General features: G+C 36.0%; 1 protein-coding gene across 1 annotated transcript in view; it reads right to left on the reverse strand.

The window, feature by feature from the left end:
- Positions 1-3,039: 3,039 nt before the first annotated feature.
- The window catches only part of GFRAL (GDNF family receptor alpha like), a 65,304-nt gene continuing 41,558 nt past the window's right edge, over positions 3,040-26,785 (reverse strand). The window contains exons 7-9 of the mRNA XM_003254126.3: positions 5,617-5,712; positions 5,453-5,525; positions 3,040-3,103 (exon numbers count right to left, since the gene is read on the reverse strand). Of these exons, the coding sequence (XP_003254174.2) occupies positions 3,040-3,103; positions 5,453-5,525; positions 5,617-5,712 (233 nt within the window). The remainder of the gene's footprint in view (positions 3,104-5,452; positions 5,526-5,616; positions 5,713-26,785) is intronic.

The following is a 26,785-nucleotide window of genomic DNA, read 5'->3' on the forward strand; positions in this document are numbered from 1 at the left end:
TTCCACCATCGACAACCAAATGGAAGCCAGAGGACAAAGGGGCCTATGTTGCATATATGTCAGCCTCCTAGGGGTGTATGAGAGGTGGAGGAAGATTGGAACAGACCCTAATATAACTAGCATATTCCCCTTTCCCATTCCAAGTTCCACTTGTATGAGCCAGTTTTCTAATTGGCAACATGGTTTACCTAATGGCACAAATCAAAATATACTCAACATTCATTCCTACCATGATCCTTACAATCTCAACTCATACAAATATCTGACCCCAAGTTTCCGTTGATTCTAAATTGTGAGATTTATGAAGTGCCTTCCATTCTCTCACATCACTGCTCATTTCTCTCTTCACATCACTCTACCATCACTCCAGCCTGTTCACTTCTTTATGGCATCTATCACTTTCAAAAATTACCTTGTTTACTTTGTTTTTCAAATTTACTGGAAGACTGTGCTCAGGTTTGTGTCTCCAGTTCCTAGTACAGTGGCTGATACATAGTATATGCTTGATAAATAAGTATTGAACGAATAAATTGGTGCAGGCTTCCAATATTTATTAGCTAACTATTTTAGTACACTTTAAAGCAGTCTCTTCAGCATCAGTTTTAGTCCTTTATAGTCCACCATTTCTATGTCTGCTAGCATAACTTTTTTATTCAAAAATCTGCTTAAAATTATTTTGCAGCACTTTGTAGGATTCCAAATGAAGCAATTCTGTCACTGAACACTTATTTATTGAGCATACACTATGTGCTAAGGAATCGAAGACAAAGATGAGCCAACAGACTCAATCAGGGTGTTTACAATTTACTAAGCAAAGATAATAAATGAAGCCGCGGCAGCGAAGTGGAGTATTCTAAGATGGCGGAGCACCAGGTGCTGGGATGCACTGAACAAGAATCTTTGACCTACAGGGAAGAAAATATTAGGAAAGGCTTCCCAGAGGACTGAAGAGTAAAAGAAGACAACGAACATGGCGACCATGTCCTAAGAGGCCCACACTCCACTTTTATAGTGTCTCCTCAGCCTGGTATCTCAGTGTCTTAGTCCTGATGTTTACTAGCTGTATGTCCTACACTTTCTCAGTTTGGACTCTCTGCTCTAGAGACAGGTGACTATTTAGTGTTCCCTAAATGCTTCGTGCTGATTCCCCCTTCTGTGGTTTTGCCTACTTATTCCTGCTGTCCTAAGAGCCAAGATTCTGTTTCCTAGGGAAGCCATCCATTTTATACTCTGTTCTCCCCTTCTCTGCGCAACACAACATGTTTCTAGAAGAAACTTGACTTCTTTTCTCAGTTTTCCAGAGAACAGTTTGCATTTTCCCAGACATTACCAAGCCTAAATTAAATGGCAGTGATTTGGAGAAGGAAATCCCTGCATTCTCTTCACGTTAATACTCTGCATTAGCTACCGGAATATATAGAACTCCTTGAGAAACATCTGTGACTCATCAATTTATTCTTCTCTGTTTTAAAAGATAAACGATGGCTTCTCAATTACTTCGAGTAAACATAGCCAAATGTTAACTCCAAATTTAATTTAATGTAGACAGTTTAATCTGAAGTGTAGTGAATAGCAATAGAAATGAGACCAAATGAGCAGAAAATATTTGAATTTTAATTGTATATATGGCGGTTAGTACGATATCCTCAGGTTATTGAATATTTGTGCCTCTGTGGCACTATAGATAATACAACCTCATGGCTATTCTGAGTAATAGGTACTAGTATAATTGCAGGTGGTTGAAAAGCAAATATGTATTAAAATTCTAACTAATAAACATATTTTCTACAATTTTCTAATCACAATTATACTCTGATGTCAAACCAGGCCAAAAGTCACAGTATAGGAACATTATAAAAAGTAACAATTATGGTGTTACTTTATTATCGCAGAAGTTCCTCATAATTAGCCCAGAAAGGTTTAATTTAATTCACAAAAGTCTATGATTATTGAAGTGCACATTTTCTTTCAGCCAGTGTAGTTGTTTTACATTTTATGGTAGTAAAATGAAGATATCAAGGTCAAAAAGTAAAATTCAATCGTATTCAAATTACAAAATTCAAACTGTCACTTCCAATTGTTTAAGGCTTTCATTTAATCAAATATATATAAGAACTTAAAGTCAATGCTAATACGTTAGTGACTGATTTCAAAATGATCGAAAATATACAAATAACACAGACACTGGATATATGTATTAAGTTTTTTTTGGCAAGTTAATGGGAACTTATGTAATTGATCAGAAAACCTGCTAACTATGTCATATTATGATGCAAATAATTAATATGATATGCGTTTGTATTCATCATAAAGCAAATTATGCAAAATGTGACTTGGGATAACACTTTTTGCCTCAAGGGAAACTTTATTTCTGTTCCGGTGTTGTGAAAGATGCCATCATATATTTTTTCTTGAGTATTAAGAAAAAAAATAACATCATCATGCCATATTATTATACTTAATAAAGCAATATTTTTAAGTCTATTTTAACATTTTCCTTCTCGATGACAGATGGAATAGTGTGTTGACTGGCTGTAGGATTTGCTTTAAAGAAAGTGATTGTTGGCTCGACGTGGTTGCTCACACCTGTAATCCCAGCACTTTGGGAGGCCGAGGCAGGCGGATCACCTGAGGTCAGGAGTTTGAGACCACCCTGGCCAATTTGGCGAAACCCCATCTCTACTAAAAATACAAAAAAATTAGCTGGGCTTGGTGGCGGGTACCTGTAATCCCAGCTACTCGGGAGGCTGAGGCAGGAAAATCGCTTGAACCTGGGAGGCAGAGGTTGCAGTGAACCAAGACTGAGCCATGGCACTCCAGCCTGGGCAACAAGAGCAAAACTCCACCTCAAAAAAGAAAAAGAAAAAGAAAAAGAGAAAAGGAGAAGAGGAGAGGGAGGAGAGGAGAGGAGAGGAGAGGAGAGGAGAGGAGAGGAGAGGAGAGGAGAAAAGAGGAGAGAAGAAAAGAGGAGAGAAGAAAAAAGGAGAGAAGAAAAGCAGAGAAAAGAGTGATTGTTATTGGTCCATGACTCCTGATGAATCAGAGTTCTCCAGGTATTTGGATCGGTGAAGGATCTCTTGCTTTACTTGATATTCTGGAAGTTCTGTATAAAATAAAAGTAAAAGTTAACGACATGCCATTTTAAGGATTTCACAAATGTGCTTGTATGTGTTTGCATTTTTGCTGGAGTCTGCACCTGGAGGAAAAAAATAATCAAGTTCCAGAATGTAAAGTCGCAATAGTAAAATATCATATTGTCTTTCTAGGGAGCATCACACCTTTAACTATGATGTCCAAGTAATAATTTTTTAAAAAGTCCTTTCTTTTCACAAATATTTAAATTTTTAGTTGTTTCTCTGCAAACTTCTTTGAAGGCTCAGGGCTATTTGAATATAGCATAACATGAAACAAATGCAACTATCTTACTCCTTACAGAAGACACGTATTCACATGGGTTAGGCCTGACCATCAAGTGAGTGAACAATGTCTGAAATAGCAACCATTATTCTTTCTTTAGGGAGCATTATTTATCTCCAGGTGTGGGGCAACACAGTTTTTGTTGCCAATGATGCTTTTGTTTCAGTTTGTTCTTTTAATAATGGCTTTAAATTTTGTCTCTTTTATCCTGGGCCTGGAGTTTTCAGATTACACATTATGATAAATTTTAAATTATATGAAAATAATTTGTAACTAAATACAAATATATTTAATAGTATGAATAATTTGCTTTAAAATACACATTAGAATAAATGCAAAACATTTGTCCATAATAATAACACCCCCACTGCCATCCAAAAAAGGGGTATGCCTTCTATGCAGGTGAGAAAAAAGATGAAGTTACAGCAAATACATAGGGAATTATGAGTAGTCTATACCTTATATCTGTAGCACAACAGTAATATCTAAAAACCAGTGGAATCATGGGACAGGTGTAAATTTTATACATTCTGTATGTAGTTAAGAAGTAAAGATTGAGAACCATTAAAGTATGATGTTTTTTGCTGGGCCAGAAAACTGTCCATATTTTTTTGTGACAATGTTTGTCACGGAATATCTAGGCAGGAACAGTAACTAAACCGTGTTCTCAAGTACTTAAAACCAAATAAAGTAACTTTAATAAATTCCAAATGCTATTTTTCCCTCTTAGCAATGTACTCTAATTATTTGGCTTTCAACCCATATCTTAGAACCCATGGAATGTCTTCTTATCCAAATATAACTTTTAAGGCCTTGGCGAAAAGCAGTGTGTTTTGGTACTGGTTTTAGTTAACATCAAATTAAATGCTTAGAGGGGTTGGGTCCAAATAGTGAATACATTTTGTTTAGCTGGCATTGCATTTAAAAATAAATAAATTAGGATGTCTGTATGTACCTGACCCCTTGGTATCATCATACACCTTCTCATGCCAGTCTTTTATTTGCCTAATTGTCAAGGCCTTTTTAAGTCTGAGATCTCTGGAGGAGCAAGGTATGTTTACATGCATTGTATAGTTGACTGAATTAATCTTTCTAGGTGTCAGATGTCATAAGGTAAATCTCCGGTGAATACTTCTGTTCCTCTGAAGGCCCAATCTTACTGATATAGTTTGTGTATGTACTTACATGTATATATGGCTGTATACACACTTATGTATATTACTTCATTAACATTTATGCTACTCAAATTTTACAGACATGTACTCATATATATAAAGAATAAGCAAATGAACACGATTGATGCTTAAATATGAGGGTTTTTTTCATTAAAGGCAAGTCTACACTATTTTATGTATAGTTGTAAATGCTAAATAAGTGGAAAAATTTTAAACACTAGACATTTAGAAATCTAGAGGTTGATGTATATCTCATCGCAATGTCTCACATGCCTGCTGGAGTATTACTACATTCCAGCAATAAAAGCAGCCAAGATTTGGAGAATAAATTAATTTCAGGCAATGGTAATGTCTTTCTAGGGGCACTCTGTGAGGCCTTATTAAATGTCTTTTTCAATAATTGCCTATTAAAAATGAATAAAATGTATTAGCATGTAAGAAATTAGAGTGAAGAGTACATCTTCAGGTAAATATAAACTGTATGCAGTAAACAATAGGTCAGTTATGTCAGCCTATCAGTCATGCAAATGATTTGAATAACAAATGCAGCAAAGTTCAATTTGGATTTGGTAGGGAAGCCAAGGGGAAAGATTGATAAGAGTTTAATTGGAAGGAACATACAATGCATGTGTGCTTGTAAAATGCAACATAAAAAATCTCCTATGATCACATTTTCCTTACGTAGGAAGACTGAAAGTAACGTTTCCATGGACCTATGCCACATAAAACTTGATTTAGTATGTCTTAACAGAGAAGCTTTCATTCTCAGGCTCTTTGTAAGCTCAGCCATTGTGCAACATGCTTTAATACAGCTAAGTGACTCCCTTTCAGACCTTTCCTTCTAATTTATATTCAGTTACCTAAACTTGACCATAACCAAGAGAAGGATTCCACAGGTGACTGTCATGCACATGGCAGCATAGATTACTTCTCCTAGGAAAAAAAAAATTAAGAAAAAATAGTCACTGGATTTTTAGAGGAAATAAATAATATAAATATTATAGAGGATTGATTTTTAACTGACCATTGAAGGGGGAATGAAATCCAGTTAAAGTGATTTTGTTTGCATGTTTTCTTGCATACAATGCCATGCCTTTGACATTAGACAGGGTTGGATAATCTGAAAGAAAATCGTAAAAATGAGATTAGTTACATATCATACATTATTTTAATTTTATGGATTACAATTTGCTTTATCTTTTAAGGCAGCAATTTATTCCTATTACATTATTTTAATCTGATAGATTTGAATAAAACTAGGAACAATTTTCTTAAATTTTAACAGCCTGTTTTTCCCCTTTTAATCAGATAATTTCCCTATATAAGCTTTTATTTTTTGCAAACCAAGATAAGTACAATGATTATATTTTATAACATAAATCATTGTATCTTATATACAGACAAGAAAATAAAAGATGGTAACTTTAGGCCATCTTTGGGATATTGAAAAAGATCCTTTCTTTACAAAAGTGATTGCTTTAATGTACCTCTGCACTCATACTGGAATACCTAGTTTTGCTTTTTTCCCTTGTTCTGTCTCTTTTTCTCTCCATTAGCTAAACCTTCAGTTTCTCCTGTTACCTATTTTTGCCTCCCTTCAGAGCTATTCCTGGCCAGTCTGAGGCGCTAGTCTTCTTGGCCATGTTTCTGATAAACACATTCCCACCAGTTTCCAATAGCTCACAACTTTAGAAATCATGCTTTAGAGTGACCAGGTCATAAAAAGAAATGTTTCCCCGTGAGGACAGTCTTTTCTCTGGCTTTTCTACTTTAACAACAGAAAGATGCAATTGTTCAAATTAACTGATAGATCTCTTTTAGGTGATTTTTATCAATAACTTTAAAGTGAAATCACTCCGAGTTTTGACTTAATTGGACACAAATATGAATGTCAAACATACCAATAGTTTAGTAACCAATTTATGTAATGAAGGTTAAAGTTGGTTTTGAGGCAGTAAGAAAAATGAGATAAAGCTTCCATTTTAGAGAGGTTTCGCTGTCTTCTGTTATAGATGCTTCATGCATTTTTGAAACCTGACACTAACTATGAGTAGACAGTTGTTTACAAAAATGAATGTATCAAACAGTGGGATATTACATCCGATGAAAACTAGTGACAACAGACTCTGAGCAGGAAGGGAGATAAGAAAATCTACAGTGATGCATTGCTTAATGATGGGGATATGCACTGAAAAATGCATGCTGAGTGGATTTTGTGCTTGTGTGAACATCACAGAGTGTACTTGCACCAACCTGGGTGGTATAGCCTACCACATGCCTAGGCTATATAATACAGCCTTTGCTTTTAGGCTACAAACATGCACAGTGTGTGCTATTGTACTAAATACTTTAGGCAACTTTAATGCAATGGTAAATATTTGCATATTTAAACATATAAACGTAGAAAAGATACTATAAAAAATACGGTATTATAATCTTATGGGACCACTGATGTATAGTCTGTCTGTCTGTCTGTCGTTGACCAGAATGTCCTTACGAGGTACATGACTTTATTACCAAATGTTCCATTCAGTTATCTCTCCATCCAGGGCTGCTGCTGTTCAGAAGACAGCTTATTGGGAGCCAAGATTTGAGCACTATGTTAGCAATAATCGGTAGACAGATAGATTGGAGTTTCAGACCAGTAGTAAACCTCCCAGAGTGGGTCGGAAAGCAGCAGCCCAATACAAGACTAGAAAAGTGAGGATTTTGTCATTAGAAAACTCATTCTCAGGGGGTCTGAACTCAAATACAGTTAAGGCATTTTTTAAAATAGTTTTAGTCTCCAACTTGCATATTGGATTACCATCTATTTAAGAAACCTCCAATGTGGCTGATGCATGTAATACCAGCACTTTGGAAGGCTAAGGTGGGAAGATCACTTGAGCCCAGGAGTTTAAAGCCAGCCTGGCCAACATAGCAAGACCCCATCTCTAAAAAGTTTAAAGATTAGCTGGGCATGGTGGTGCACACCTGTAGTCCTAACTTCTCTGGAGGCTGAGGTGTGAGGATCACTTGAGTCCAGGCGTTCCAGATTGAAGTAGCTGTGATCAAGCCACTACACTCTAGCCTGGGTGAAAACACAAGACTCTGACTCTAGAGAAAAAAAAAAGAAAGCCTCCCGCTTGTTAAAATGCAAAATAAACCACTTAAGAATGTAAAAGTAATAGAGGTAGAACTTGTGAATTATTTTTTACTTTTGTGATTGTAAAATTACTTTTGTATTCACTATAAAGTTGAAAGCAGAAAAATGAGAAATTTTAAATAATACTGTTTTTTTAATAAGGGGTCCTTGAAAAAAATTAATTTTAATCACATTGATCATACAGACCTTTAGCATAATAAATGATCACAATAAAATTGTGTATTTAAATCAATTCAGAAAATGAAGAATCAATAGTTTTACTTCTTTTTAAGTTATATGGCCTTTTTAAAAAAGTTGTAGCTAATATACATTAGATGATTAATTATTTAAGTGATGCTATGGTTTTTCCTTATGAAATTCTATCCCTAAGTACATTTAGTCTAGTTGGGTGTTACAGTTCATCTTTGCAAAAGAAAAAAGTATTATTTTGAAACAAAAAAGGCTTTTTTTAGATATGTAACTGCCTTAATTGTTAAACGCTCACCTAGCAGAGTTTAGAAAGAATCATCTCATTTACTAAATTTCTCTCACATGGAACTCATTAACAGAGTTATAATAGATCAGTGACAGAAATGTTAGCTAATTATCCCAGTGAAAATTTAAATGCATCTAGCAATCACTCCACAGTCTTAAATATTGCACCCTAGGAGGATACCGAATATCAGTTAGAGAGATTAATGTTACTGAGGGTTTCTTGGCTACTGAAGCCCACTGGAGTTCCTTCCCTGCCTTTTACAAACAGTGAGGTTTACAGTGTTTTATAACCACAAAATTAAAGTCAGCAAAGTTGATAACTAACCTCAGTTCCACATCATCTGCTCTATTTATAGATAAACACTGTCAGTGACTTGTTTATCTTAACTTGTACCCTGGAGAAATTAAACAAGATTATGAACTATATTGTAAAATCCTTGTACATTTCATGGGAAATCAAGATTAATTTCAATCTTGGATTAGGAACAAATTTAGGTAGTATTCTCCCCAAATGAGCTATGGAGAGGTGAGCCTTACTATTTCTTTTTTTTTTTTTTTTTCCAAAATCCTTGTGCAACAGTAGTTGAGAGTTCATGGGGACTGAAACTCTGCTTGTATAATTCATATGAAACAGTAAATGCATTGTAAAAGTTATGGTTGATCAGAGACAAAGCAATGATTTAGAAATAAATGTCAGAATACTTGAGATATAATTTGAAACAGAGATTTAACATATCACAAACTGCAAATTTATAAACCTTCATTTCATTTTAATTAAAACATAATTTAGAAGAGTCAGCTTGGGGGAAACAATGCCTGTCTCTAGAATGTTTCATGGGAAAAAAATAAGTTCACAAAATTAAACAGTAATTTTTACCTTGAATTATATTACAAAAGCACTAGGCGAGTTTGTAATAAATAAGACAAATGAAAGATAATGAAAATAGTTTGTACTATAATTTACAAATTTCAAGACTTTATATTTCATATGTGGAGGTTTCAATGTATGGAATACTTTCAATGAAAAAAATATAAGTGACAGTACCACTGATTGTCCAGAAAGGTTTTGATGTCTTCATTTGACATTGAATAATTCACTTATGGCTACCCTTTGGAAAATGTGTAAAATTTTACCTCGCTGGCTTATATATATATATATATATATTTTTTTTTTTTTTTTTTCCATAGGCTGATTGAAAACAACAGGGGAGAGTTAGGAAAAAATAAAGGAAAGAGAACTCTCTTTTGGAGAGTGTTCATGGTCATTTCGAATGATGAGATAATCCAGAAAGTTTTATACATTACTGAGTTTTGAAATGGGGAACCTCCATCAGAAACAATGCACAATTGTAATGAGAGTAGAAGGGAAAACAAGGATAAAATATGGGATTTCTTTTTGGTTCTTTTTCTCATTTTTCTTTCTTTCCTCCTTCTCCTCCTTCTCTCATTCCTATCTTTCTTTAAAAAGTATTTAGTGAGCATTTACTATTAATAGACAGTGGAGATTTTTTAAAAAGTGATCCACGTGTACTTTTTCAGTATTGTTGAATGTGGTGCGAAAATACACCAGATTTGCTGTCTTTGCAGTCATTACCCAAAGACCACTTAAAAGCTGACGGCTCAGGAACCATTTTGTTACCTCTAGTTCTCCCTCCTTTCTCATTAGTACATTTTCAAGCCATCTTGAAAAGATCCCACGCTACTGCATTAAACTGTCAATATGACAACTACCTTTCACCTTTTGTGACTGTCCTTCAGTAGCCAAATGTCTTGAAATAGTTGTCTTGATAATTGTCTCTGATCCTCAACCCATTTCACTTTATAACATTTCCAAACAGGTTTTTGCTTCACTATTCCACTGAAATTATTATTTCAAGATCAGCTAAGGCCTACTTGGTCATTTCAAATATTCTTCTTCATTGGCTTCTTCTGCTGTCTTCAACTTCTAAAGGCTGGAGTTCGATCCTGGCCCTTCCCTTTAATAAGGTTCAGTCCTGCCCCTCCCCTTTAGTAAGAAGAAACCTAATAATCTCACTGACTGATCTCAATTTTCCAATGATTTTAAGTAAACTACAGATTCATTTCAAGCTACCTTCTTGATATTTTTGCTTGCATATCTTATAACCATCTCAAATTTAACAAGTTCTAAACTAAATGTAGGTTTCCTCCTACCATACTAACTTCCTTCACTGCGTTTCTCATCTCAGTAAATGATATGACCCATCCATATCATTCAGGTAATCTGGAAATTATCCTTGATTTTTTCCCTTCTTTCAATCGTATATCCCATTAGCCAGTCTTGTTGATTTTACATAAATAGGTATCTTTATTCTTCCTCACTGCAAACTCCACTGAACTAGCTAACGTGATCATCATATTCCAGTATAGGTGCTTCAATAAATACCCCCAATAATCTCAACTTTTTTCCTGTTTTCACTTCTGCCTGACTCCAGTGAAAGCAATCAGGGTTATCTATTAAACATCCAAATGAAATCATTTATTTCCCCTACTTCAAATCTTTAAATAGCCTCTCACTGAACTTAAATGAAAACCTAAAGCCTCTACCATGTCTAGAAAGTCCCACATGACCTAAACCCTAGCAATTTCTTTGGTATATTAAATCTCGTCTTTGCCCATTTCATTCCAGCCACCAAGAGGCTTCTTTCCTCCGTCCTTGCCTCTTTTCCTTCCTTCCTGTTTCTCTTACTTCCTTCTAGTTTACCAAACACATTAAATATTTTCTTTACTGCTGGAGCGCTTAACCCTTGCTATTGCCTCTTCCTAGAACAGACTCCTTCTCTTTCTTCAGGTGTCTGCCTAAAGACCACCTTCTGGGAAAGATTTTCCCAGGCCATTTTACTCGAGTAGAACCCTCTGTCATTTTCTATTTTCAAAGGGACACAGTAAATTCAACATCTTTTTAGAAGAGGCAGAGTTTTTAGAATTATGTACCATAAAACACTGGCTCTGCAGAATACTTTTATGGGTTAGGCAAACAAAAGATCCCATAAGTAAATGACTTTAAAAAATTTTGGTTTAGATGTAATATATGCATTTAGTTGCAAGTAATTTTCAGTTTGTTTTAATATAATATAGTGGCATACATTACCTAAATTTACTTTCTCCAGGGGCTATATTTTAGAATCCAAGAAAACAAATTGGAAAACATGGATATATGTGATTAAATGGCAAGGATTTATAAAATTTGTGCAGGCATAAGATGTTCATTGAGGATCTTTATTTTTGCTTAGTCAATGGAAGGCAAGAGAACACCACACTGAAAATATTGTGTGTTGATAAATGTAAGTACTAATTTATAATCCTTCGTCTACTAGACACACATATATACAAATGCTAGGTACCACAATTTCTCTTCATCTGTATTTCTGGGAGCCAAGGAAATTTTTCATTTTTCTTTTCTGTTTTCTTTTTCAGTTATTTATTTTATGTTATGTTATTCTATTTTTCTTTTTAATTTTTAAGTTCAAGGGTACACGTGTAGGTTTGTTACATAGGTGAACTTGTGTCATAGAGGTTTTTTTTTTTTTTTTTTTTTTTTTTGAGACAGAGTCTCGCTCTGTCGCCCAGGCTGGAGATAATTTTTTTGTATTTTTTTTAGTAGAGATGGGGTTTCACCGTGGTCTCGATCTCCTGACCTCGTGATCCGCCCACCTCGGCCTCCCAAAGTGCTGGGATTACAAGCGTGAGCCACCGCGCCCAGCCCATAGAGGTTTGTTGTACAGATTATTTTATCGCCCAGGTATTAAACCTAGTACTCATTAGTTATTTTTTTTAATCCTTTCCCTCCTCCCACCCTCCACCCTCCAGTAGGCCCCCATGTGTGTTGTTCCCCTCTATTTGTCCATGTGTTCAAGCAAACTTTTCACCCTGAGGTTTGAAAGATGCCTGACCTTTCAAGTGCTGCTCCTATTGCTGCTTAGAGAGGGTGATGAGATGCAACATCAATCCCACTTTTGCTGCCAGTTAATCTGGCATTCTTCAATTTCCCAACATGTCCCCATGAGATATGGAGAACTTAGAACCTGCTTTCTATTCAGGAGACCCATTACAGCAGAACCAGAAATAAATTCATGGATCATTTATTCCTAGTTACCTGTAAATGTCCACAGAACAATGTGATGAAAAGCACCATATATGGACCCAAGTAAAGGTTACCTATGTAAGTAATTACTTCCTACTTCAAAGCTAGCATAATGACAATCAATACGGAGAGATATTCATAAAATGATACATGACCTTGCTCTCGTAAAGTTCTTGATCTAGTTTCCAGTAAGGGGAAAAATGTAAATAAAGCAAGGTTGAATCAATAAGGGACAACCAGGTAAATGGTACACCTTGAGGACTAGTGGGAAATAAGAATAATTTGCACTCTGGGTGTCCTTGGAAATCAGATGAAGGAGTTTATATGAGGGAGGGATGAAAATAGGAAGAAGGGAGAGCAATGAATGTCTTCTGCACACAAAAGTGATCACGGCAGAGTTTAAGAATTAGTCTAGTCATGGTATATAGGTTGGCTTCATGAGTGAAATCTAACTAGAAAGCAACAGCAGAAATTTAGGCTTAAGGAGATAAAAACTAAAAATAGGCAATAGAAGCTGGAGTCGAGAAGAGACAAGTGTAGGATATATTTAAAACAAAGAGATTTTCATTAGAAAGCAGAATGATGCAGAGCATAGAAGCACAAGTGTTAGCATCAGATATGGATTAAAAACCAGCTCTACTTCACTCCCGGTCAGTCATTTTAGGCAAGTTATTGAGATTTTTTCCTCAATATTTTTATCCTTTTTTATTGAGATAAGGTCTTGCTTTGTTGCCCAGGTTACACAATCATACTTCACTGCAACTTTGAACTCCTGGGCTCAAGCAATCCTCTTACCTTGGCCTCCCAAAGCTCTAGGATTACATGGATGAGCCACTGTGTGTAGCCCTTTGTCTTTAAAGTGATATGATGCCTACCACAAAACTTATGGCTCAAAATTAAACAATATGTGAAGAGAGTTTGAAATAGTGTTTGGCACAAGTTAAGTGCTCAAAAAATTGTATCATTATTAAGCATTAGACAATGTAGAGTTTTATTTAATATGAAAAAATGAAGAGGATTAAATCAAAGATTATTCCTAGATCCTTAAGGTGACATGATGTTTTAGAAAATATTTGGAATGAAAGATGAAAAAATAATAGAAGAGAGAACTAAGTCTGTCTCCCCTCTCTTTAACCCGGCTATGCAAATCCAAGAACAGTGGCTGTGGAATTAGAAAAAACTTGACTACAATCTTAAATGAGCCGTCCACTAGATGCACTACTCTTGGACAGTTTATTTAACCTATGAGCCTCATGTTTCCCCTATATAAAAAGGGTATTGCGATAGATTGTATTTTTTTAATAAAGATTCACTTCTCTTTTGCTGTAAAAATATATGCATGCACCATCCAATGCCCTGTGAGTTAGAGCACTACTTTTGTGTGTGTGTGTGTGTGTGTGTGGGTGTGTGAGATGGAGTCTCGCTCTGTCACTGAGGCTGAAGTGCAATGGCACGATCTTGGCTCACTGCAACCTCTGCCTACCGGGTTCAAGTGATTCTCCTGCCTCAGCCTCCTGAGTAACTGGGATTACAGGCGCTCGCCACCACGCCTGGCTAATTTTTGTATTTTTAGTAGAAATGGGGTTTCACCATGTTGGTCAGGCTGGTCTCAAACTGCTGACCTCATGATCTGCCCGCCTTGGCCTCCCAAAGTGCTGGGATTACAGGTGTGAGCCACCGCGCCTGGCCTAGAGCACTACTTTCTATGGGAAGTGTATATTTAGTACTCCACTGATATTAGGCTTCACCTTGACTTGCATTTGTCAAAAATGTAAGAAAGAAAGGACATATATTATATTCATGCAGATATTTAAGAGTGATCTTGTTGCTTGTTTTTATCTTTTCCATAAAAATGGCATGTTCCCAATGGCAACTGTGCCTTCAGCCTGAGTCTAGAAATGGGAAGCAGAACCCAGCTGCCTACATGCAGCATGACCTAGAAATCAATCTTTGTTTTTGTATGCCACTGAAATTTGGCAATTGCATGTTAGTGTATAACATAGCAAAATCTAATTCGGGGGGTAATCATATACCACAAATGAAAATTTTTGACAGATTGCAGGTGCTTAATAAATACTAGCTTTTTCTTTTCTCTCCTCTTACATACCTGTCAATAGACTTGCAGGTGAAAGGACTATAAATCATGCTGCTATAAAGACACATGCACACGTATGTTTATTGCGGCACTATTCGCAATAGCAAAGAGTTGGATCCAACCCAAATGTCCAACAACGATAGACTGGATTAAGAAAATGTGGCACATATACACCATGGAATACTATGCAGCCATAAAAAATGATGAGCTCATGTCCTTTGTAGGGACATGGATGAAACTGGAAAACATCATTCTCAGTAAACTATCGCAAGGACAAAAAACCAAACACTGCATGTTCTCACTCATAGGTGGGAATTGAACAATGAGAACTCATGGACACAGGAAGGGGAACATCACACTCCGGGGACTGTTGTGGGTTGGGGCGGGGGGACAGCATTAGGAGACACACCTAATGCTAAATGACGAGTTAATGGGTGCAGCACAACAACATGGCACATGGATACATATGTAACAAACCTGCACATTGTGCACATGTACCCTAAAACCTAAAGTATAATAATAAAAAAAAAAAAAATAAAAAAATAAAAAATAAAAAATTTAAATTAAAAAAAGAAAAAGTGAAAAGGGGTTAAAGAAAGGTGAGAAAGGAGGAAACTGGAGAAAGGCAGGAGAGCGTTGAAGAACATTCCTACTTTGGAAATAGGAAGGCTTTCCCTTCTCTTTTGGGAAACATTAGGCAGTGAGGTATGCATTAATTGCAGTCACTCCTTATTTATTATGCACCAGTGTTATTTTAAAGTCCACCATATTCTCAAAAGTAAGTATGGAATGCAACATCGTTATCTCTACTGAGATTTAAATTATTCCACGTCAGTCAGGGCCACATTCCTTTTATTCATAAACATCTTACAGTACTGCATTACCACATGAGGTATTAGCACCTTTTGTAAATGTGGATTTTCCAGCTGATTTGTCACTTTACATATACACACAAATACATAATGAGAATTAGAAATAAAAATACTAGTAAACATAGATAATAGAGTGGAGTGAGGAGTAGTGTAGCATAGTAGAAAGGGGGTCAGCCTTTGACTTCCAATCATGGATTGAAGACCTTGCTCTAAAATTTGTACTTTTGTTTTTCCTTCTTTTTTCTGACTCATTTGTGCTCCAGTTTTCTATCCTAGAAAATTTTAGGATAATAATACTTACTGTTTTTTTGTGAGGATTAAATGAGGCAGGGCATGTAAGGTAACTTGCAGAGGGTAAACATACAACAAGAGCTATTTTTTTTTAATTAAGAAATTATGTTTTGCTAGTGGTTACACATTAGTATTACCTATGGAGCAATGAGAGATTTCTGGGTTCTATTGCTGTAGGTTTTGATTTAATAGGGCAAGGGAAATGTAGAGATAAGTACTAGGCATTCGTAATTTCAAATGTTTTTCTATACCCTTTCAATATATGGTCAGACACATAGAGGGAACAACACACACTGGCTGGGGCCTTTAGGAGAGTGGAGGGTGAAAGGAGAGAGAGGATCAGGAAAAATAACTAATGGGTACTAGGCTTAATACCTGGGTGATGAAATAATCTGTATAACAGACCCCCATGACATAAGTTTACCTGTGTAACAAATCTGCACATGTACCCCTGAACTTAACATAAAATTTTTAAAATAATAAAACAAAAACATGTAAAACATATATCTATACAGTCAGGATGTAGACCATTGGTAGAAAGGGGAAAACTCATGATTCTGGAAATGAAAAAGAGAAATCAGATCATAAACAACATTATAGTGGGCTAGTGGAAATGAAATACTTAATTAGTGAGGGGAGCTGGGGGAAGAACAGGAAGAGGGAGAGGTTGGGGAGTTATGTTTCTTAGGAAAACTCCTTTAAATATAAGCTGGTAGAGAAGAACCAGACGTAATAACGGTAACTGCTAAGCCAGTTTTACCAACTGAAGAAAAACATATTTGGATCAGTAAGAGATGTTACCACCTCAAAAGTTCCCTTTCAGCTACCTGGCAGTATTAAAATAACAAAAGCAATTAAAAGGAATAATATTTCCATTTTAGGGTAGGGGTGCTGGAATGGCAGTTTGGGCCAAAGAACAGTGAGAGAAATTGACTGAGTCGAAGCAGTTGTGTGGAAGTGTTGGAAGTAGCTATTAGGGTTGTAGACATATGCTTAGTGTACATTTTCAATGTAATAGCTACCATATGTTCTTTCAACAAAATACCATTGTAAGTTTTAGACTGTCTGTTATACTAGAAAGAGCTGGTGAATAGAGATTCAGGGATTGAATCATGTCTGGCCTGGAAACTTAAAACATCAAGAGTAGCATCTTCCTACACAGACCCCAGTGACGCACAGCAGTGTATCAGTAAGATGAGTCGCCCTCTGAGAAAACTCTGCAAACGGAGTCATGTGGCTTTTCTTGTTTCAGATTGCCTTCACTCCCAGCTAAAGCAGACATGCACTCAGGAACTAGTGGACTCTGGCCTCCTTTGCAACTGAGTTTTTTTGAAAGACACTAGCATGTGTCTACAGTTAATGTCTGGCCACCTGACTCAGGTGCTAATGCAGAAGTAGAACATCAGTCCCAGACTTATGGCAAACTTGAAGTGCATTGATGCTTGGGAAAGCTTAGTCTCTAGCTTCAGCGGCAACCAAGGGAAAGCATTCCACCCTAAGGCAGCAGCTAGAAGAAAGGACAGAGACAGTGGGGAGCAGTGTCTGTCACAGAGGCTCAAAACACCACCAAGGGCCGACATGTGCCATGCAGTGGCTTTCATCCATTCTACATTCTTTTATCTAGTTTGAGAACTAATTTGTTTACTAATGATTTGCACAACATACCCTAAATAAATGCTTTCCAAAGAGTAAAGGTTGCACAGAATAAAAATTATGTTGTGCTCATTTTACAGCTTATTAGCTGTAAATGTGACATTAAAACATTCTTGCGACTTTTAGCCTGAGAGATATTTATTGATGTTTGCAATGTCATAAAGGATTTTCTTGGACCCATGAAAAGAACTCTAGCAGATGGGTTGAGAAAATCTGATACTAATGGAAGATGAACTGTTGCCATCATCAATGGATTCTTTACAAATGTCTACTCATTACTCACCTATCTCATCCAAGGAGCTTTATCTGCCTAAGTACCAAACATTCTTTTTTTCTAAAGAGTCCCTCTTTAAGATGATATCCCAGCATGTAGGTGCCAGGGCAGTAACTATTAAGTGCCCACTTATGGTGTTTTATGGCAATACATCTGATGCTATTATATTGTTGTCACAAGAATACTTGGCTCTTTAAGCCAAGAATACACATGCTCATAATAAATGATTTTTACGACTTTGCATACACAATCACGATGCAAAGAAAGTATAGAGGAAAGGCTGCTTGTTTTATGCAGCTTTGGCACTAACCCTATCCCCAATTATAGGCAACAAGAGGATTGTACGAAGCCAATGAAAATATAAGGGTGGAAAATGGAAAAGATAATACTATGATTTCATGTACTGAAGGCTGTTATTGTTCAAATTGCAACAGTATTGTTTTGTTGTTTCATTTCCCTCCATGATCTTAAATGCTCCTTTCTTCTCTAGTAATGCCAAAATGTGAATTGTCTCACTCATCAATGGCAACTCTTTAATCTTTATGTTTCGGCTTTGAGCAAACAACAAAGGTAGTCAAATGATGATTCATACAACATTTCATGTTCAGTGGAAGATTTTTTCCCCTCCCTTAACAACACCTATGCCTTAAGAGTAGAATTAGGAGAAAAATGAAGGTAGAAGACAGCCGTTCTCCTGTTGTTTCTGTTGAGGGTTTGTACACTTCAGTATTTCCAGATTATAGCCCTGTGAAGCATTTACTGCAAAATAGGAAGCCTTGGCCAAATATGCAGTGTTTCAGGTCTGCAGACAAAATTTAAACCAGCTGGATTTTATTGGGAACTTTTGAGTGCAAGTAAACCTAGTGGTGAAACTAAAGCCCGTATTTGTCTCCATTGGAATGGGCTGCATCTCTAGGAACTACTCCCCCATGTCTCTTCTCTTGAGGGAATTTTGAATTTTGAAAGGTCCTAAGATAAAATCTTCCAGATAATTCCTTAGAGTATCTGGTTGAAATCTTAGCCAACAAAGGTGGAAGTTGCAGCCAGATATGGTGCCTCTGTTAGTCAAATCTTGAGAGAGATGAGGGGAAGCTGGGTCTCTCTCAGTAATCTAATTTTAAGTTGCCCAAATTAAAACAGATAAAGATTCCCTATACACATATACTTACAAAAACAGAGCCAACGGACACGCATTCACTTAAACTCACACACATTTACAATAGTGCCTGGTCAAAGTGGCAAATAATGGCCAACATACTGGATTTGTAGATGACAAAAGTTCCACATCATGTTTTTGAGTGTCCCTTAGGTGAAAATTATTGTGTTCCTTGCTTAAAAATAAGCAGTTTTATAGATTCAAACACGTAAGTACTAGAAGCAAAGAAACGTACCTTATTATGATTGTTTATTGAATCTGGACACATTATTAGCTATTTAGAATTTTTAAAACAAAGCAATAAAAGGTAAGGAATCTGGAACTAGAGAAAACTCTTTTATCCCAAATCTCAATTTAGCTCTCTGAAAGAATAAGTACTTTTTTCAAGGGCAAATAAAGAAATAATACAGGCTTTCTTAAAATTTTAGTATAATATTAGGAAAGGAAGGTTATTTGTGGGCTACTGGTCTTTTTAATATTAAATAAATAGTCACTCCAGAGGGGGCCACAAACACAGTCAGTCTGAAGTTTGCTTAAATGGCTCTGAACTTAGCCTCAATTACCTAATCCAAGACTATCAGAACACATCTAATATCAGAGATCATCTATTTCTTTGAAATCTTTCCTAGAATTTAATACGTGAGAAACCTGAGCTCTAGGGAGAAGATAACTAATTTCCTCTACACCACCTGGTGGAGGTAGGGATGGAACTTGCTTCCTAGGCTGTTCTTTATATTGCAACAAATTGCCTCTCATCAAACAAACTTTTTAAATAGTCTCTTATTATATTCCTGTGTTCCCTGTGAAATGTAACATTTATAATCAATTGACAATTATAAGGTTTATATCATTGGACGAGAGCAGTATATTATGGTGAATAAAAGCACAGCTTCTGGTGCCAAAAACAGCTGTGTTTAAATTCTGGCTCTATTGTCTTTTCTGTGACTTGGACAAGTTACTAATTTCTAGGTGCCTCTGTTTTCTTTTGGGTAAAAGAAAGAGCACCTACTTCACATATTGCTTGTAAAAATTAAATTAATTAAGTCACATAAAATGAATAGAACAATGTCTGACGCACAGCAGTCAATTAGGTCTCAGCATCTCGAGCAAACAAAAGACAAGTCAGCTAGCATTAGTAGTCAGAATGTAGATTCAACAGGGCAAGCAATATCTTTAGATGTTTATTAAATCTCCATTTTTAAGATACATCTTTTATAGCTTCAGTTTTCTCCATGTCATCATTTTACAGTGTTGAAATAAAGTGGCAAGCAGATCCATGAGAAGATTCTTTACAGTTGGTCCAATGGGATAATTATTTTCAAGAGTTTGTCCAGATTCTTATACTATTAATATTAATATAATGTTTTCTTGATATGCTTCTGGCCGTTAGTCATTCACTATTTCTGTAGTTTCTTCGAGGAAGGTAGTAGTGTGCTCAAAGGGAAACACCTGATTATCTTAGTGCTTTCCGTCAGAAGTGACGGCAAATGTAAAGCCAATTGCACAGGTGGATCTCATGTATAGGCTCCATCTCTATTTAAAAGACTGATGCTTTCCAGGATAGTTCCAAGTATAGCATCAGCAAGGTTGGAGCATTCCTCATAGTCTAACCCCGTAGCTGAGTCTGACTCTTTTTTTGCTGCTTTTTGGAGAAATTTAAGAAAATCTAGAATGAAATGAAGGGACTGAGATTTTCCTATTTGCAAAGTTCTGATGCAAATTCCAACTGCCATGACCAAAGAACCTCTAAAGTTGCAAAAGTTACTGTGGAAAATATGACTTACTCAAATATATTCAGGTTTGACTTAGATGTTAAACAACTAACCTTATCCAGCTGATCTCTCCCCGACACACATCTGTTGGTTGCTCTTTACTTCCAAGTCTAATTTTACCCAGTGCGAAGCAAAAATTCTTCACTACTTTCTAAGCACAGTGTGCTTGATGCTGAAAATCAAGTGATGACACTCAGTGTTCAGATGTTTTCTGACTCTTGACTTTTATCTGTCCCATCAGTTGTTATCAATGTAAACAGTAAAATTGTGGGGCCAATGGGAATTCTTCCAGTTATCCAAGTCTACTTTTTCATGTTTATAACACGATAATCTTGATACTAATGCCTCTGGAATATAGTAATAGTTTATTTTTAATTAATAGAAAAAAATAATGCTTCTCTTTCTGTTGAGTCTGGGGATGTTTTATTGTGTGGGGATAAATGGAAGTTCTTGAGGTTTTTTTTATACACTTTAAGTTCTGGGATACACATGCAGAACATGCAGGTTTGTTACATAGATATACACGTGCCATGGTGGTTTGCTGCACCCATCAACCCATCGTGTATATTAGGTATTTCTCCTAATGCTATCCCTCCACTAGCTCCCAAGCCCCCAACAGGCTCCAGTGTGTGATGTTCCCCTCCCTGTGTCCATGTGTTCTCATTGTTCAACTCTCACTTGTGAGTGAGATCTTTTTTCCATTGACTTAGTAAGCAAATTCAAAAACATTGGGATGGTATCTCAAAGGAACTAGTGTTGAAGTTCTCCCTATGGAGTTAACAGTAGTGTATGCTACGTTTACGATTTGAGTAAGTGAACATTGCCAGATTCCACCTGATTTTCCGAAAAGAATCAATGAGTACTCTAAGCCAGTGTTTCATGGAGTGTGGTACCTGGACAAGCAATTTCAGCATCACCTGGAAACTTGTCCTAAATGTAAATGCCCCAGTTTTCAAGCCCATTGCATTAGAAACTGCATCATATCAATCAGGTTAGTCTATTTCCCAGTAGAGGGCAGGAAGGTATGTACAATCACGTGTAGCTTAATGATCAGGACCAGAATACATTCTGAGAAATGCATCATTAGGAGATTTTGTTGTGCAAACATCAGAATGTACACAAACCTAGCTGGCATAGCCTACTACAGATCTAGTCCGTGTGGTCTAGCCTGTTGCTCCTAGGCTGCAAACCTGGACAGCATGTTACTGAATACTGAATACTGTAGTCAACTTGTAACACAATGGTATTTGTGTACCTAAACATAGAGAAGGTAAAACACAGTGTAACAAGGTATAACACTGTAAAAATATGATGTTATAATTTTATGGGACCACCATCATTATGCAGTCTGACTTTGACAGAAACATCATTATGCAGCGCATAATTGTATATGAGATTGGATAGTAAATTCATTTCTTCTTAAAATGTCCTCAAGAAATTGTTGAGGTAATTGCTATTTAAAATGTGATCCTTAGACCAACAGCATCAGCCTCACCTAGTTGCTTGTAGAAATGCATATCTCAGGCCCTACCCCAGACCTAATGAATCAGAATCTGGATTTTAACTGGAAACCATGTGATTCTTATGCACAATGAAGTTTGCAACTAATAGCCCCAGTTGATTATCTACCCTAAAATTATTCAAAGATAACACCATACTTAAGAAGTCACTTATTCTAAGAAAATATACCTTAGATCTTCCAGAAATTTTCTACCCATATTACCTGTTTAACATCATAATTATTCAAAAAGTATTGATTTGCCTGATTTTTCAAATCCCTCAAAATCTATGATAAAAGATAGTATTTACTGAGTTTTACTATGTTCCAGATATTTCTTTACTGATATAATCTTTGCACCAACATTCTCAGTTAGAAATGTTTATTGTGATTTTCATTTCACAGACTGGAAATTGAAGGTAAGTGAGAGAAGTAACTTGTTTATGGTTATTTATCTTGTAAACGATGGAAAAATTATTTGAACACAGACATATTGGTGCTATATTGCCTCTCTATGTCTGTGCTCTGTAATAAGGTCTATTTACATTTCCAAGCACAGAATTTGACTTCTACGGTCATTGTTGCCGATCATTGTTTTTAATCAAAAATGTAAGAGTCAGGCTGAGGAAGGAGAGTGGAAGAAGGGGCACTATTTATATTTTAAATTTGAAAGCTAATAATGGTTAAATACACTGATTTTTCCCTGAGGACCCAACCCAAAGAAATATCTAGAATTCTAAGTGTATATATTAAATAGCATAAAACCTAAAAGTTGTAGAGTTTATTATAAATCAACATTTTTACATTGGATGGTATTTAAAGTAATTTTAAAGAAACAGTTTATTTGTTATTATTCTCTTTATTGCTAACTTAAAACACATATGCCTGTTCTCTACAGAATTCAAAACAATGCAAATAAAAAAAACAAGATCCTTAAGGAATAATCCCTTATTTCTAAGAGGAAAAACAAACATTTATAAGTGAATGTCTATGAATCTGATGGACTACAAATTCACCATGGAGCCATTTTAATCCAGAAAATACCAAATACTGGACTGTTTAGAGGCTATGATAGAAATATGGATACAGAGTAGAGAAATTCTGTTGAATGTTCCTTGGAAAACCAAGAAGCTTTTTTAGCACCTGGACTGAATTTGAAGGAAACTAGACTTGAATTAGAGTTTTGTGTAGAAACCAAGAAAAAGTCAGTGGTTTTGGCTAGATGAAGTGATTTATTTAAAGCCAAAACTTAACATAAAGCTCCTGAAATACTAATTTATATGAATTGGCTATACTAGAAGGTGATGTATGTGCATTTATGTATATATGTATGTATATATGTGTGCATAAGACAGGGAAAGAGAGAGAGAGAGAGAGGAGTTTTTGCAGGGGAAGTGTCTTTCACAATTCACTTAGCTCAGGGTTTTATTTATAGTCTGTAATCTTCTTTCTTCAGACAGTCAGTGATCAGATAATAGTAAGAATTATAACATGTAATTACAAAAGTGAGTTTGAGCCTTTATTAATTCATTTTACACAGTCTTTGCATTATTTTGGTAAAATTAAGTTTAAATTTTTATGTACTTAAAGAAAAAAATGTAAGACTATGTATCATGCACCTCCATATATAAATGGGTGTATTTAAAGTACTTTCTATAAAAGTGCTCGCTAATGGAATGTTATTTTTAAATCCAGACCTTCACTGGGAGTAGACAGATGAAATGTTGTAAGACAGGATGAAATGCAGCCAAATAAATCATCTATCCATTGAATGCAGACAAGTAAGATGAATAAACCAATCTTACTAGCATCTTGACATCTAACATGAGGGATCAATAGACAGATGGGTGAGAAGTATGGCTATAAAAAGAAATGAAATGGTAGAAACAGGTATGGAAAGGCTCTTTTCTAAAGCTTCTTGAGAAAGACTATATACATTTCGAGGAGTTTTTATGTTAATATTTCACAAAAGCCAGCTGGTTCTGGAAACCAGTTGGGAACAATCTTCTGTCATTCACAGATGGGGCTAACCATATCAGTCATTAAAGGAATGCACACATTTAAGAGCAAAAATGTGTTAGGATCAATTGCTTATTTACAATGATGACACCACTCAAGGATCAACTGTAAAATTATTTCCTACTACTGGAACTTTTTGAGAGCAGATCTATAAAAAGGAAAACTGTTGGAAAATATAAGGAGCTTGCAATGTTTTTATTAAAGTGAGCAGTAGCAGCCTGCTCTTGTTAATTCCTGATTCTTTTGCTCAAATATTTGAATGAAAAATTCCAGCCTGAGTGGAAACATAAAGAATTGAGGCTCTAAATAGAGAAGCAGTATTAGGATACTTCCAAAAAAGCAAGGAAAAACTATTGAATTCAAGAACAGTGCTGCCATAGAACTATGGTTGACTTTTATTCATTTACTCATTCATTCATTCACTACCTATTGAGTGGCTAATGTGGACCAACAATTGTCTTGGGCACTGGAGTGAAGCAGGCCACCTTGGGAGCTGCATGGCATTAGTCTTATTGGTCTTTCCTTTCTGAGCACAGACTTTTCTTATTCCCTGAGAGGTGTAAGTGAAAAGAGGATCTGGGACCTACGGCTGGCGACTGGGTTTTCCCAAATGTGGATTAGAGAAGTGGTGCCCAAACTTGCTTGAAAATCAAAACCACCTGGATAACTTTTTAAATACACGTTGCTGAGCTCTACCCCAGGCCTACTGAATTAGAATTACTGGGGTTAGGGCTAAATACCTATATTTTCAACACACTTTCTCTATATTTCTGAGGATTAGCCAGATTTGAGAATCAAAAATTTAATGTCCAGTAATACTCCTCAATAGTTTGGGCTTGTCTTTGTGACCATGTTTCTTCATTAATAGTGGAAAGATTGTTACTAATGGAGTTGGGGAACCAGCTGGCTTTAGTAAAACCTTAATATAGAAACCCCTAGCACATTGTTGGTGGAAATAAATTAGGACAGCCATTATGGAAAACAGTATGAAGTTTCCTCTAAAAATTAAAAATAGAACTACCAAATGACCTAGCAATCCCATTACTGGGCATACATCCAAAGGAAGTGAAATTAGTGTGTTGAAGATATATCTACATTCCATGTTTATTGCAACACTGTTCACAACAGCCAAGATACGGAATCAACCTAAGAAAATGCGATATACATACATAAGGGAATACTATTCAACCATGGAAAAAAAAAGAATTTTTTTTATTTGCAACAACATGGATGAAACTGGATAACATTGTGCTGAATGAAAAATGCCGGTCACAGAGAGACAAATACCACATGATCTCACTTATATGCGGGATCTAAAAATGTTGATCTCATAGATACAGAGAATAGAGGGATGATTATTAAAAGCAAGGGTTGTTGGGGAGATATTGGTCAAAGGATGCATAACTACAGTTAGATAGGAAGAAAAAATTCAGGAGATGTATTGTACAACATGGTGACTATAGTTAATGATGATATATTATATTCTTGAAAAATGCTGAGTGAATGCAAAGTGTTCTCACCACAGAAATGATAACTATGTGAGGTTATGTATGTATTAATTAGCCAGATTTAACCATTCCACAGTGTGTGTGTGTGTTTGCATGTGTGTATTTCAAAACATTATCTTGTGTATGGTAAATACATATAATTTTTATATCAATTTAAAAAATAAATAAATTTGGGGAAAAAGCAAAACATAAAAAATAAATTCCTAAAAATGTGTAGCAGTATTCACTATAGCCTTTGTAAGGCATCAAATAAAAGAAGCTTAATGGTTCAATTCTTAATCTGAATCAAAATAATGGTTTTTAAAGGCAGAGAGTTAAAGAAGGAAACAACAGACACTGGGGTCTCCTTGATGGGGGAGGGAGGAGGAGGGAAACGAGCAGAAAAGATAACTCTTGGGTACTGGGCTTAATACCTGGGTGATGAAATAATATGTACAAAAAATCCCCATGACACATGTTTACCTACGTAACAAACCTTCACATGTACCCCCAAACCTAAAATAAAAGTTAAAAATATAAAAATAAAGGCACGGTGTTTAACATATACACAATACTTGCTATTTAATAGTCACTTTATACACTTAATCTCATTCAAGCTCTCAGGTTGGTATCTGGAGTCTCTGGCAAGAACTTAATAGGAGAGTTACAGCACAGACACGTTGGGCTCTGAAGCAAAGCCATTCCATCTGCAGTAGAATGCTCCTTGCCATTTGAAATTTAGTGCCCGTTGGATATTATCAGATCTGTTAAGTAAATGATTCCCAAAAAGATGAACCCAGTATATCAGTGTTTACTGTCCATGCACAGATGACTACAAACACTCACAGAGGTGGCTCTAGAAGACAGTGGTAAAAGGAAATCCATCCCACAGGCAGAACATGAGCAGTACTCTTGACTGTTCACTTTGTATGGAAAGACAAGTGGCTAGAAGTAAGACTCATGGTCAGTGGTAAATTGCTTGGTCAAAGGGATTTAAAAAAAAAAGCAGACTTGGAAGATTGTAGAAAAGGGAATGAGGGAAAAAGACTTGTGGAAGGACCCATGGTAGTGGCAAGACGTGGGCAAATTTTTATATCTCAGATTTTTGCCAGCAGAGAGTATCTGCCACAGAGAAGACCCTCCATGACCATACTTGTGCAATGAGCTTGAAGAATGTGGCTATGATGGCAAGGATGGCAGCTATGCATGGGCCTGACAGAATGGATTTCCTCTCCATAAGGCTGATCAGTTAGTGTTCTGCCAATGCTGAATGGCAAACCTTCCAGCAACAACAGATACCTATACCAAGATCTTATTTTAGCAGGTTGATGGCAGATTCATAACACCATAACCCT

Source organism: Nomascus leucogenys, chromosome 22a (genome assembly GCF_006542625.1).
Source record: "Nomascus leucogenys isolate Asia chromosome 22a, Asia_NLE_v1, whole genome shotgun sequence".
NCBI classification, from domain to species: Eukaryota; Metazoa; Chordata; class Mammalia; order Primates; family Hylobatidae; genus Nomascus; species Nomascus leucogenys.